The sequence below is a fragment of the Musca vetustissima genome, unplaced genomic scaffold (assembly GCF_032173495.1).
Source record: "Musca vetustissima isolate MV318-11 ecotype Yass unplaced genomic scaffold, APGP_CSIRO_Mvet_v1 utg900, whole genome shotgun sequence".
NCBI classification, from domain to species: domain Eukaryota; kingdom Metazoa; phylum Arthropoda; class Insecta; order Diptera; family Muscidae; genus Musca; species Musca vetustissima.
Window position 1 is genome coordinate 620,802 of NW_026885828.1, and position 15,684 is coordinate 636,485.

The following is a 15,684-nucleotide window of genomic DNA, read 5'->3' on the forward strand; positions in this document are numbered from 1 at the left end:
CTGCCTTTGGGATAAGTTTTCAATGCATGTACATGTCAAAAAGTTCCTAACTTACTGCCAGTTACGACAATGGTAACGACGGCGGCGACGACCGCTTACAATGAACGACGTTACGATTTCAGTGTACCCCAGCCTAGATCCTGCCGTCATACCCACAATGACACAAACACACACACACACCACTAACATGTGGAGCCCAGCATACGGGTAGTGTTCGCAAGTTCTGCTCGTATGAAATGCCTGCGGTTCCTTTAATGTCTGTCGAGTAGAGTATGGGCTGGGGTGGTGGAGGTCGTGGTGGTAAATGGGTTCTGGGCTGGCATGTAACTGACGTTAGCCGTCGGTTGCATGAGCTTCACGGCAACGACGAGGACATACAACGACCCTACCGCAATGACAACAACAACAAGAACAGATACACTTAAATGTGAATGATGCTGATGATTATGATGTCATTGTTTCTGTTGTTGTTGTTGTAACTCAAGTGAACTTTACTAAATCCAGAGAGACAATTAAAGGTTATTGTTTTTGCAGCGACTGTGACAGCGGCTTTCTCAGCATAAGTATAAGCTCTATATTCTCAAGTCTGTGTATGGGCGCGAGTGTGTCTCTATACGCGAGTGTGTGCATGTTTGCATGTGTATGGCCGACCGACCCTCAATGATAAGACGATGAACAACAAGACCAAGCCATGTGAAATAAAACTGAAAGTGAATAATTAATAAATTTCTCTTTATTCTGTTCGTGTTGTTTTTGGCGCTGCCGAGTATTCGCTCTTTAAAGGCATAAACAGTTGTGATTACAAAACATTTGTTATGAATAAAAACAGGTGTAAGCGAAAAATTTCACTGGCACTTTGTTGATGTTGTTGTTTTTGTTATTATCTTGCATGTTTTGTTTTCATTTTGCTCCACTATGCTCGCTATGTGTGAGTATGTGTGCGTGCAGAACACAAGATGATTGTAAACAAAAACAAAATAGCAAAGAGGACGGAAAACACACAAAGGCTAGCTGGCGTGAATATGAGCACTATTCAATTATATTTTTCCTACGAGGTAGGGTTGGGAAAGTTTGCGTTAAAGAATATGGATAATTATTTCTTTTGGAATTGGATTATTATTCATTATTTTTCTCATTCGTTCCTCAATATATAAATATTTTGATAGAAGAAAATTCCTAGCTGGGTTTCAAATTATTAGCTATGTTTTTTTTTTGTTTAAGGGAACCCCCCATTCACGATTTTAATTTTTCAAGATTTTTAATGGGCTGCTAAATCAATACCTATGCTTGTTAAGGTTTGTAACTTTGCACATATATATTTGAAGATTTAAAGGAGAAGAAAAATAATTTATTGTTTTGTTGTTGTTTTTTGTAATTAAAGAAAAGTCCTTATTTTTGATGGCGGGCATGATAACTCCTCACTGGAACATCGGAATCCGAAAATTCCAACGGTATTAGAAAGAGTACATGACTGGATATCGTACACCAACAACAATATACGGCAGGAAGATAGTCGAAGGAAAAACAAAGAACTCTTCTTAAGACCTCATCTCACTTGGATGACCTTTTCACATGGCCTCTCAAAGTCTAAGTCTCAAAACCTCCATACCAGTTATAGAAAATGGTATAGAACTAAATTACGCATTGGCTTAAGAATTAAACAACACCTTTAAGCGGAGCTTTATAATTAAATTAAATTACAGAAATACCACGTTACTCGCTATTAGGTTGGGAAGTGAAACTATGATCCTCAAGATGCACAAAAGCAGGCCCCAAAAAGTGGATATATACCAACCATTTTTAGGAGGTTTATTTATATTAAAAACTAAAAACCGTTTGTTCCCACTTTCAAATATATTTGCCATGAATTCATCAATTGTTACTAAAAGGCCGAGTCAACTGGTACATATACATAAGATATCTACCACAATCTGAAATGAACTTATGACGTATGTACCCATCCTCGTACATAAATATATTTGAATGAACATAATTCAATGTGAAGAAATTTCACGTGCTTAACTTGAAACAATAAAAAAGGCGAAAGAAAAAGAACAAAAGCAAAAACAACAAAATACAACCATTAAGGCAACCAACCGACCATATCTTCATGCATGTACCACACACACACACACAAACACACTGGCTTAAGTTGAACTTTATGTTCATGTGTGAGAATGGATGTCAGGGGGTGTGGTTGTGTGTGTGTGTGCGGGTTTTCTCAACCTACAACAATGATGAAGGCTGAATGTGAGACGGCACCAAAGAAAATAAACTCGAATTATGCTACAATTATATCGATGATGTACGGCAACGATGACAGAGGCAATGAGGAAGATGCCTTCAATGATGACCCCATGGCTAAAGAGAATTTCGTATGTTCCCTTTTTGAAAGAGATAAAAAAAGAGTACAGATGTTGCATGTACATGTGTAAAGAGAGTACATGAGAGAGTATCTCTGTGCGCAAAACATTCATCCATCAAAGCAAAAAAATGGAAATGGATTTATAATTTCTCTACAGGATATGGATTTGGATGGACTCTCCTTCTTATTGCTAATAGTATTTTCTACTCGTTGTTGTTGTTGTTTTTGTTACTGGTTTGCTCTTGACTGTGATGCTGCTACTGTTATATGCTCCTGCCGTTGTTGTTGCTTCTGATTCTTGTGCTACTGGCCTAGTGCCATGAATTTGTTTGTTTTTGTATTTCTTTCATTTGCTCCTTGTGTGTGAGTTCTGATATCGAAATTGAGCACAACTGGGAGAAAGGACATAACTGAAAAATTAAATAACACAAAAAACAAAAAAAAAATCCAAAGGAAATTGAAACTCTTGAATTTTGAACGTTGTTTTGCTGTCCCCTACGCGTGAATGTTGGGTATAATTTGTTTGAGCTATTCAAGGATATAATAAAAATTTTAAAATAGAGATAGCAATGGAGAATATTAAACATACATTTCTAATACTCCTATGATGTTCGGTATTGAATATGGGATATATCTAATTCGATATTCTGGGTTCATGGAGTGTACAAAATACTGTAAATTTTTCAACAGAACTGTCCGTAATTTGGCATTTCGAATTCATGATTATGAAAAAATCCTCGCATAAAAGTAGATCTATGCTTCGACATAGCACCCATATAATGGAACAGCCTTACTTTTCCTAGACTAATTTTCCAACCGAAATGGTTATAATTTGACATGACGTTATCAAACAAATTTCAGCATCCATATAAAATTTCCGTTCGTTGTTAGATACTTTTATGGTCCTAGGAGGATATTTTAACAAAATTTGCTATTTCTAATTCCTGTTTTTGGTTGGGTACCGATATTCAATATAGATAAATATTTCTCCTTGTTTTAAATATTTTGATAGTTATCTACCAAAGACACAAACCACCATGTTAACAGGGCAGTTGACAGAGGCCTTTTAACATTAGCGGGGCAAAGTTAATTTTAGTGATAATAAAAAAAAACTATAATTTTCTTAAAAAGAGAAAAGTTACTACTTATTTCTAATAAAAACACTCGTGAAATATAAAATTAAATTATTTAAAATATTTTCACCGTACTATGAACAACCCCTAACTAGTACTGGCCTCATACGTGGAAAGACAATTTCATATGCTAATTTTTCAATCCTACCAGTCCAATATCCGTATCCATGGAAAGCATTCCCAAAAGGTTTCATTTTGTAATGATGTATTTGCAGGATAAAATATCACTTGCAGAACATTTTAACTCACCAACCATATAGAGGTCCCTCACCATGTTCTGAATTTTCCAACCTGATGGTCCGTAATATATGGTTTCATGCCTTTGGGGACCATATCTAGAATGATACTATTTCTGTAGAATATTTTGAGGTCAAGAAAATAAGAAGAAAAGAAAAGCATGGTATAGAAGGAGAATGTGTTTAAATAAATTATTACTCACTCGATTTCACTGAAGAAATGCAATCTCATAAATGCAATAGACCCAATGAAAGATATTAAGCTTTTTCTTTAAGAAACAATTTACCTAAGACGAATTTGTCATTTTGGGGTTTTAATGTACTCGCTAAGGGTGTTTATGCCCATAAAGGAATCTTCTAATACACCCCCTTGCTCAGTGTTACAAATTATTGATATATTCTGAAGGCAAATTTCTTCAATTTGTTTTATATTTGGAGATTTTATTGTTATTTTAAATTCATACAATTCTATTTTATATTAAAAAAAAGTATAATTTCATATTAATGTGCCTGATAGTCGACTCTTACCACTCACTACATGTACAAAGTGAGCATCAACACCCAGCATCCTTTTTAGGCCAATAATTTGCACGTATTTCCCGCATACCCTTGCGCCAACAAGCACACACACACACTAATGCAACTCACTTTACTTCTGCTACTCTCAAAAATTGTGTTTTGGTACTCTCAGATTTGAAATGAGAACACGGATAGTTGGTGGCTGGCTGACTGACTGGCTGAGCCGAGACCAAACCAAAGATTCAAACGAAAACGAAAATTTGTCATCCACGCACAATATTCGATACGATTCTGGCAGTCAGCAGCCAGCCAGTCAGTCGTCCTCAGGCCAGTGTAAACGTAACACGTACAAAATAACGGCATACGGATAACGGGATAACGACGGGACGAACTCTTTAGAGTCAGTCTTAAGACAAGACCTAGTGTGTGGCGACAGTGACAGTGCGATAAAAACGTCTATTGGAGTATTAATTTTCGTTGCTGTTATTGTTATTGCTTGCGTTGTCATCTTCTCTGTCTTCGTCTTATTTATATGGTGATGGTGTAAACGTAAAACCGTGAGTTCATGTCCGCCTGTCTGAGTGTGTGTGTGTGTGTGCGTTACAACTTCTCCAATTCCTTGCAACTATTGAAAGTGTTTCGATAACGGTTTGTCATTGTAACGACGTATGGTTGGACCCAACCGAAAACAACAACCACAACAACAAAGAAACAGAAAGTAAAAAATAAAATAAAAAACGGGAGGAAACATTTTTGAAAGATGTCATCGAAAAGTGAAGGAGATTTATGAGTTTGAAATATATAAGAAAAACAACGACAGCAACCACGGCAGCAGCAAGAAGTATCACATTTGTTACCTCGTAGGGTGATACTATCGACAGTCGTTGTGGTTTGTTGTTCTTGTTGCCAATGCCAGTTAGTCAGCACAAGATTTATATGGAAAATGAAAAATTCCACACCAACACCTCTAACATATGGTTTGATAAACGGCAGGTTATTATTGGAAAGGTGCGATGCGTTACTTAATTTTAGGACCACCCAAACCCCCAATTCCCACGTGGAAATTTTGAATGTTGTGAGAATTTATGGAGACATGCCAACCATTTAAAATTCGGTTATTTTAAATGTGCTTCCACTCACTTATGGCCCGACTCCTTACTATGACAGAGACTACGTACGGTGGCTATGAGTATGTCAATGGCGATGATGATGATGATGCTGCTGCTGACAGTAGCGACAATGTCGACATCAATTTCGGCCATACAGACGTCATCAAATTTGTCTGCCTTCTTTTTTGTCTATGCGAAAAAAAATAACCTCACTGGATGTGTGTCCATGGGTGCGTGTGTGTTTGTGTGTTGTTTTGTGCAAGCGTATATTTATGTGCAAATATATGAATACTTGTGTAAATGCGGGGGTTTGGATCTGTTGGTGTGTGCGTGTGTGTTTGTGCCAGGCGAATGTTTGTTTGCCTTTATATATATGAGTGTATGTGGGTGTGTGTGTACGTGTTCGTATGTTTGCCAACATTTCACATTCCGAGTTCAAAGAATGTGATGGCCTTGTGAGCGCATTATCACCCAGTGCTGCTCCATGAATTGAATTTGCCTACAGTTTCTGTTTCGGTTTTTTTCACTTTGTTTTTGTGTTTCCGCCACTACGGCTACACAGTATTCGAGCATACGTGCGTGTGAGTGTGCGAGCGTGTTTTGGGGGCTGGGTGATGCTTTCATAATTCGCAAATTTCTATGCCTTCGCTCTGAGGTTAGGCCTTTAGGCAGCTAAACAAATCATGGTTGCAGAGGAGAGGACGGACGAGGAGAAGTTGGACATCATAACAAGATGTTTGTTTTATTGTTATTTTGGTTTTTTCTGTTTCCATAGATAATTCGTTAAAGGACCATAAAAACGCAAATTTTGCCAATGTTAAATAAGACAAATCATCGGAATCGACAACAGCGGCGGCAGTAACATAAACATATTTTCCTTTCACAAAAACAACAATAACAGCTAACTCTCGTTTCTATCTACGAAGGCGTCGGAAGTTTGTGTGTGTTTGCTAGCTAATAAATCCGATCATCTTTAGAACGTTTATTGTACCATCAAATAGGGTGTAACCGCCTATCTGCCGAAATAAAAAATAAAACAAAATCATCAGCTACTCCATTTAACCCAGTAGTTGTGGCCTGTGATACAAAAAAAACCCTTTTGTGGCACACAAAACACAGAACAAATATAAATGCGAATGCCATAATTTAGTTTTTTTTTTTGTCTTCCCATGGAATGAAAACAAAGGAAAACAAGCTAAGCTAGGCCAACTAAAATCGGAGCACAACGCGAAATTATACTTTTGTTTCAACACCAAAGCTTAGCATCGTAACGCAAAGCAGCAACTCAACGCCACGCATCGACAATAGGCCAAAGCATAGCAGCATCGTCATGGCTAATACGATTTTCAAATATCATCAGCATTCGCAACAGCATCAACATCAGCACAATCCCAATTATCCGTATCATCAGGGCCATGGCAGCGGGAACAGTAGCAGCATCAGCGGTGGCATTGCCACCATTGATGGCAACAACAGCAACCACAATCAAAACAATAGCAATCAAAATTCAATATTCGTTTTAAATGCCGAAGCGAAAGTAAGTTTTTCTATCCATAAAACAAAGAGCCGCTTTCTCCCCTGCCCTGCCCCATCCCCTTTCTTCTCCCATTACCTTTGTTTAACAATCTATTTTTTTGTCTGTCTGTTTGTTTGAGCATCGAACACATAAAACCAAACAAAAAATGGATGAAAGAGTTTTCAATTGGTTTTCCACACTCAAAGGAAAATAAAAAACGAAAGTGAAATAAATTTAAATTGAAATCCTCGTTGAGAGATGAAAAGTAAAAAGAAGACAAAGTTTTAAATATAAATTCGTTTTTATTGCCCATAGCATAGTTTGATCATAAATTTACCTATCATTATTGTCTATCGATTTAGGCGTTTGAAAAACAAACATAAAGATTAATTAAAATGCTGAACATTGGGAAGGGAATTCAATTTTCCGAGTGGAAAAAGGGGTGTTATTATTTTTTTTTTTACAGAAATCTGAAGTTTTGCTGAGGAATATAAATATGAATGATTGTTAAGATGACAGGTGCAGATGACTTAAATATATATTTTGAATAATAATAGAATTTTATGTGGCTCCGAGTGCAATTCTGTAACTTTTTTCGGTGTTACCCACAAATATCGATAAAAAGAATTTTTCATGTAAAAAATAAACAACTACAGAATAGCAGTTCTGATGTTTTTAACTTTCAGAAAATAAACGATGATTGAGTTGTTTATTTTGAAAGTGATATAAGTCCATTTTTTCTTTTATTGAGATATTTAGTGGTATAAATTTTGTTTGTGGCTTTGTGCCCTTAAACATGATGGAATATATAATGTAATGTGTTTTGTAAAATTTTCTAGAAAAAAAATGGACTTAAACCACTTTCATAATAAACGACTCGATTTGTTGTTGCTCTAAGGGACCCCACCCATTCTCGGTTTCAAAAAATTTAATTTTTTATTTTGATTTAATTTAAAACTACACTTATTCAAGAATGTCTCTATAAATTTTCAAGAGAAAATCTCAACAATTTTTGAAGATATAGCCGATTTATTGTGTTAGCATCAGGTGACAGCAAGACTTTAAACGCGTTTTTCTCCAAACAGCGTTTTTTTGGGAATGACTGGCACGATAACTCAAAAACTAATAACCCAATTGATTTCAAATTTTGGGACGTTTCTCTGTGAGTGTATAGCTTTCGTATGAACTAGGATAAAGCCAATCGGCGAAGATCTTCCTTATTTTTTAACTTAGTTTGTGGTCAAAAATAGGCGATTTTCCCAAAAATGTTTTTCAAAGTTCCGCCATTTTGTTAACTGTTGTGCGAAGTCAATAATCCTAGTTCATACGATAGCCAGACATGTACTCTTTCTAACACCGTTGGAATTTTCCGAATTTTCGTGGTTCCCTAAAATTAAAAAAAAACAAGATGTATGTTATGATCATTAAGATTACCTTCGTAAAAGGTAGAGAAGAATATAGTTGCGGATTTTGTCCCGATCCTTATCAGATCTCTAAGTATTCAGTTCCCAGAAAGTCATTCATCACAATATTGTGATCACAGCACATTTTGTTTTTAAACTTTAAACCAACTGAAGTCGGGATCTTCTTGGCTTATGAGTTACAATTTGAAAAATAAAATATCTAAAAAATGTATTCAAATATCTCTTGACTAAAAATTAACTTTTAGTGAAATTATGGTAAATTATTCTAGGCTATGTTAATTTTTTGAAAAGGTATATCTTCCGGAAGTCCATATTATATTAAGGAGTAACGGCAACATTTTCTATTTTATTCATATATTAGGAAAAAATATTGAATATTGTATCCATATCTTTATTCACACTTGTACCTTTCAATTTGAACGGCACATTTATAATATAGAATTCTCAATTACCAGGACACGTCCTTACAAAATTTTCATATAAGTCCATTGATTGGTATAACTTTAAGATATCTTTACAATATTGGTTTAAAAAGTTTCGAGCATTTGTAGTCGAATGTTGATAGTTTAATAGCTTTCGGTCCTTCATTTAAAATGCTTAGCCCTTGTGTTTACCTATTTAGCTTGGGCCCATTTTGGTATTTGATTTTTGTAATCCACTTTTCTTTTAAAAATTTTAAAACATTATAGTAACATATTGGCAATTTCCAGTCTCAAAAATATCAGAACTCTATCTTTGAGGCAATGAATCGATGTTGGCATCACTCTTAAAGAAACTTTTCCCTTTAAAAAAAAAAAAAAATAGTTACGTTGTTACGTCAGCCTGATCAGTATAAATACATTACAAGGCATCTTAATGATAACTCTGGCTTTTTCCGAGCCCACAGAACCGCCATCATCTCATCCGTTAAGATGATTTTTCCATGGAATTCCGAATAATGCTTGTGTCCTTGCTGATTGGTTCCTTAAATGAATTAACCAATCAGCAAGGACATGACATTGTTGAAGATCGGTTAGCTGGATTTAGACAAAACATTGGCTTAGTAGAAATGCATTGTCGGAACCACATTAAACTAGCATTTTTGAAATCGCAATTTTTTGTTGGTTTCATTTGGTATTATTGTAGAAGATGTAGACTTTTGGATTAAAAAAACAATTACATTTGTAGCAATTTAAATAAATGAACATTTTAATTGAGACCAAATAATTAGTTCGTTCTCCAAAAAGTTCACTGCATCCATAGGTAGCTAGAAAAGTGACGATTTGTAAGAAAAAATATATATAGAGACTTCGGGAGCAGGAAATGGGTTCTTTATAAACGTACTCGACTATATTTCATTCTAAGACTATGTCCAGGTTTCAATTATTGGTCACGTTAAACTGAATTTTGGTTTCCTGCGTTCTTTTTTAATTTATAAAATTAGAATAATTAATTTTCGGAATCGAGTCCGGTATCAGATTATTTTTTTCTTACAAATTTTAATTTTCTAATAAAATACTCATTTCATTTTTATGATATAATTTATACCACTTCACATTGTATAACGAATTTGGAAGGACTTGTTTTTTATTTCAACACGATTGTTCGACATCGACAGTTGCATTTCTTTGAGTGTATAACATTTAGGCAATTCTATCGACTGAATGCCAATTGAAATGGAAATTGTTAACCTTCACAAATTTTGATTTTTTTTCTCTGTTGAATTTTTCACCCTATTTTTTCCAATGATGTTTTTTTGTTCTTCTTGTTGTTGTTGATGTTTTGGCTTTTATGTGTTCGCAACGCTTTCGGGCATTTATAAAAAAAAACTGAAAACAAAAAGTCAATGATAATAATTTCACTTTCTCCATTTGTTTTCTTGTTGTTGTTCTTTTTCTCTTTTAGATTTCGCCAAATAGTTGTAGGAAATTCTATTTAGATTTTAACGATAACCCAATGGACTCATCTGCAACGCTAACCCAACAATCAACAGCCGCCTCGGCCACAGCTGGTAATGGGGTCAATAGTAATTTTTCCTCATTTCCCTCGGCGTCATCGGTATGGTCTTCGGCATCGTCCACAATGTGTTCACCTGCTGCTCATGCCATACAGAAGCTGTTCAATTGCAGCAGTGGCGGCGGTGGGGGTGGTGGTGTTGTTGGTGCTGCTGGCTCCGCAACGAAACATTATGGAAATTTAAGCTCTGGAATTGATTCAAAGTCATCGGCATTAACATCATCGTCATCGTTTAAGTCTTCCAAATCGGAATTACTGAAGAAGAAATCAAAGTTCTGGCAATATCTGGAGGGTGAGACGCAGTCGACGACAACGAGCTATGAGGGAATTGACAGCAGCAAAAAGGGTAAAGGCAAAAGGTAATTATAATGCTTGCTAGCACTCTCCACTCGCGCGCACTCCGGCGAGAATAGACGCAGCCAACTCGGGTCGGCAAGTGTAAAGTCAATGATTATTTACCCAGAATCTTAATGGTAATTTGAGGTACAGAATAATTAGCAAAAAGCATCAATGAAAATGAGCTGGGGAGCATTGGGAATTGGCTGAAATGATGATATTTGATATTTATTAACAACATTCAACATTTCATCATCGTAGTGCGGGGACTTATTTGCTAATGAAGTTTGAATTAGTTTTTCAATTTAATTTCAATTCGCGTTTACGATTTAAATCAATTCAATTCCATTGAATATTGGCAAATGTAATATGACATTTAGATTCGTGTACTTGATCTAAATTGAATTGATTGCATCCAATTATGGCGTGCTTGTGTGTGGTGGCCTGGTGTGACCATCGAATGTGACTGACTGACTGACTGATGCAATCAAATATTAAATGGAAGGACAACAGCAAAAACAACAAATCGAAAACTCCAATTCAATTATTTGTTGGCCACATAACTGGCCAAAAATGATTTGTTTGTTGCCGGCAATGCAGACAAAGGAAGCGTTCGTTACAAATCTCGTTTGCTTGCCATTCAAAGTTGATGGATGGGAAACAAATCGATTTGTAATTTGTGAAACGTTCTTCTATTCTCAGAAATATCTATGTGTGTATGTATGCATGTATTTGTGCACTTTGTTATATCCATCCTATCCGCGTTATTCACAGTGGGAAAATGCCAAATCGAATGCGAGATAAAAATTATAGTATTCAAACGAGTGAATATACAAATGTTTGGCTAAATGTCTCATGACTGCAGTTAGTATGGATGTGAATGTAGAATAATCGGTCCATTCATTGGCAACGTTACCATCCACCATAAAATGATATTCGTCGTAGATATATTCAGCGTAATAATTTTAATAGGGTTAGTCATTTACGCACATATTGATATTAGCCGTAGTAAGTTTGATATTATTAAAGACGAAATATATCCAATAGGTAATTTATTGCCGGTCCATTTTTCTTAAAAAAATTAAACAAATTAATATTATAAATGAAAGAATTTGTCCCATTTAATAAAGTTTATATTCCATTTAATTATTTAAAAAAGATAACGTCACAGCCACGTAGTAAAAAAACTGTATCGTACAGACCTAAAAAGTGTCATTTTTTATAACTTCCACGAAAACTTCATAGAAATCGATTTACTTTTTGTTTTTACAATACAGTGTAGATATTTTGTTTTGAGTCGATTGCTTTTCCTTGTAAGGAGCGCTGCAATCCTTTATGATTTTTTCAATTTATGACATTTGCTTAACGAGACTCAAAAATACTCAACACAACTGATTTTGAGCTTGAGTTTTTGTAGCCCTAATATTATGATCTTTTATAACCGCATATCCCTATATCATATTTTGATGAGTTCTTACCTGATAAAAAATATTTAGTGGAATTTTTGACAACATTTTTCCATCCGATTTTCGGTATCTTATAGGTTCTCATTATCTTTTTATAATTGATGTTGAGTTTGGGGTTTATTGTTCTCATTGAAACTGAACTGATAAACTCTCAATGACTCCAAAAAACTTCTTAAAAATTCTGGCATAGTTCCAATTTTGTACTAAACGGAATAGAAGACAAGCTCCTTGCCGTAATTATTCGAATTTGTATTTATTTATTTCGAAACAATCTATCTGTGATGTTACCCAAATAATTCCTTGTGTAATTCTCTCAGCAACACAGCCCGCCTTAAGATATTTAAAAAAAAAAGAAATAGCAACCTTTTCCGTCCGTATACTCAATTAGCACCCATGTGGTTAATAGACCTGTTCTCTGCCCTATTTATCCCACAATGTAATCAATGCTCGCCAATTTCTTCAAGTTAAAATGTTGTAGGGTATCAAATGATTTACCACCGCCCCTCCCGGGCTACATCCACTTTAACATATTTAACTCAGATTTGTTTTATGTTTTTCTCTTCTCTTCTATTCAGCTCGGGATATCTAAAAGCAATTTGCAAGCATGCTCAAGCCAATTGCTTTTCATTCTGCCTTATTCATTTTATTCATTTGGTTCATCTGATTCAATTTATACATTTCAATGGAGTTCTCTGTGGTGTTTTTTATTCTGTTTTGTATTGCAGTTTTTATGGAACATCAAGCAAGGACAAGAATTACGCACGCACGCAAAACAAATCAAGAACAAAAATGAAAGAAAAATCTCCATCATTAACCTTGCATAAAGCAAGAACATTAATTATGAGCTCTTGTCCAAGCATATTGAATTACGTTAATGGGGTCTCGTTCTCTGTCACTCACTGGTCCTCCTCGCTCTCGGATTTTGTGTTCGCCGCATTTATATGAATTTACGATAGAAAGATTTTCTTCTAATTTAATTCAGTGCAAATGCAAATGCTGTGGCGTTATTAATGCAAATTTAATCAGACAGGGAATAGAAAGATGCTCTTAAGAGGAAATTAAGTTATTAAATTGCGTTTCTAATTGCGATTTTTTGATTAAAGGGTGTTGGGAAATATATTATTAAATTTTGGAACATTCGTATGTGTCTACTTGGATATTGGGATTTGGTATTGAAGTGACAAATGTTTATACCCTCCATCTAAAGTTGGAGTGTATATTAAATTTATTATTCCAATACCTATATGGACCTGTATGTTGACCCGGGTTTTTTGATAGATGTATAAATAACATTTCTGTATATTGACATTTTTGATGATTTCTTCAAAAATATTTCGATATGGGTCTGAATTTTGTCATAGTCGTTTGAGCATTACGCCGATTTTAGTTTTTTTTTTTTTTTTTGAGAATAATTTAATTTTGGATTTTTTAGTTCCGCTCCCGTTTTAAGTTGTTTTTTCGGATTTTGGTGAAAGATTACAAAAAATATTCGACACAACCGATATTAAATCCATAGAGAAAATATGCGAAATTTCTATATCTTACCAATTTATTTCTCATATTAATATTATTTTAATTTCGTAATTTCCCCATTAAAGTTAACATCTGACTCAGATTCCCCTAATTCCCCTCCAATCCCTCCCGTTTCCATTTATTTACATTACCTTAGATTAAAAAAAAAACTAATTAGAAAGTTGAGATATTCCTTAAACCTGTTAATATTGTTCGCATGAGAAACAGCATTATTTGAATTAAAATCCATTACTGTGATGAGTTAAGTATCCTAATCAAGAGAACTTCTAAAAATGTGTTGTTGTTGTTGTTTTTTTTTTGTTGCTCTCTTAGGTATGACTTTTGAATTCCTTGGTAAAAAGGATTTCATGTTTGATGATAACAACGAACAACAATTATGACATTGTTCTTTTGCAGTCTTGTGTAAATTTTTGAAGATTATGAATTTTTCTTAACTTTGTGACTTTGATAAGGAACCTTTTTTTGTTTTTTTTTTTTGCTGCTGCTGCTGTTGTCTTGTATCTTGTTAACAATAATCAATTTTTACGCCCTTCTTCCGATTTCTTTTAATGCCGCATTTCAGCCGGAAACATAAATCAAAATATTGGCCTAAATCCAATGCAAACGACGATGATGATAATCAAAACAGTCATAACGACTTATCCGAGTTACTGGAGTACTCGTGTAGTCTGTGCGATAACTGTCGTTGTATGGACTGTCAGGTAGGTCTGTCTGTTTGTTTGTCTATCTACTTGTTTTAGCTTGTTTGATGGGTGGCTGGCTAGCAGTAAGGCTGGCTGGCTGGCTTGTCTATTGGTCGTTGGTGGCTTCTTTGGCCCATTTTCCAAGGCAATAAATGTTCTATTATCATCCATCATCCTATATTTCCTGTTCCCTTTTCCCCATGCCGAATTTTAATGCTCTTCTGTTGTAGATTGGCTATTTTGACTGTGACAACTCGGATGACAGCAACTCGGAGTATTCGTTTCACATGAATGCCTACGAGGAGGACGATGACGACGACATCGAAAGGGGTATGGAATTGAAGGCAACCATAACAACAGCGGCAAGGGCCCAACTAACATCCGCAGCATCAACGCCGCCCAGTGATGATTCGGGCGAAGCCGTGGAGGAGGATGCCGAGAAGCAGCATGCATTAGCTTGCAATAAAATCGACAATAAAAATGCCATCCAACAATTAGAATTTGAGAGCTCCAGTCGTCGCAGTGGCGGAAGTCATGCCACGACCAAGCATGAAATGGCTGAATGCTGTCATCAATGCTATGGCCTGGAGGTGGAACAGCATTGCCTGGATTTTCATCAACTCTATAACAGTAGTGAATGTTGCGGTAGTGGCGGCGGTGGCGTTGCTGGTGCCACCAGCCATAGGAAGCACTAGCAACGCCAATTGAGAGTGTGTGTGTAGGTGTATGCGTGTGATTTGCATATGCATGCTGATGATGTTAATGAATAGAAATTAATTGCTTAGAAAACAAAAACCAAAAAACGACAACAAGTCTCATATGAAAATTTATTATGAACAAAAATTGTGCCAAAAGTTTCAACATTTTTTCTAAATTGACTTAAACGACGTTATAAATGCTCAAAATGATAAAAAAAAAAAAAAAAAGGAAAAGAAAACTAAATACAAACATACTTAACTACTTAACAAATCTAACTAGATTCTCTCCCCCTCTCCTCCCATACATGAATATGATGATGTTTATTTGAATAAACTCGAAAAAAAAACAAAAAAAAAAAAAAAAAAATTATTTAAAGTATTCAACAAGTGCTATTACCAAAAAAACAAAAATAATAACAAGTGAAAGACAAGCAAACAAAACTCTAAAATATTTGAAATTCAATTTGATTTTATTGGCAATGAAGACATAACAAAAAAAGATACAAAAATAAAAATATAACAAAAATTGCGGAAATGATGATCTGAGCTATTATCGATGTTGTTTTCATTCATACACTCGGTGGGATAAAGTTATTATTAAATATACATTTATTGACAATGATTGCAAGAAATTGCTGAGCTTTTTAAAGTGTATGCCTATTTTATTCAAG

General features: G+C 35.0%; 1 protein-coding gene across 1 annotated transcript; it reads left to right on the forward strand.

Moving 5' to 3' along the window:
- The first annotated feature begins 2,234 nt into the window (after window positions 1-2,234).
- LOC133333097 (probable cyclin-dependent serine/threonine-protein kinase DDB_G0292550) lies at window positions 2,235-15,010 on the forward strand. Its single transcript, XM_061541429.1, has 5 exons — window positions 2,235-2,375; window positions 6,621-6,899; window positions 10,187-10,656; window positions 14,195-14,333; window positions 14,546-15,010. Exons 1-5 carry the CDS (start codon window positions 2,235-2,237, stop codon window positions 15,008-15,010), a joined length of 1,494 nt encoding a protein of 497 aa, XP_061397413.1.
- Window positions 15,011-15,684: the final 674 nt, after the last annotated feature.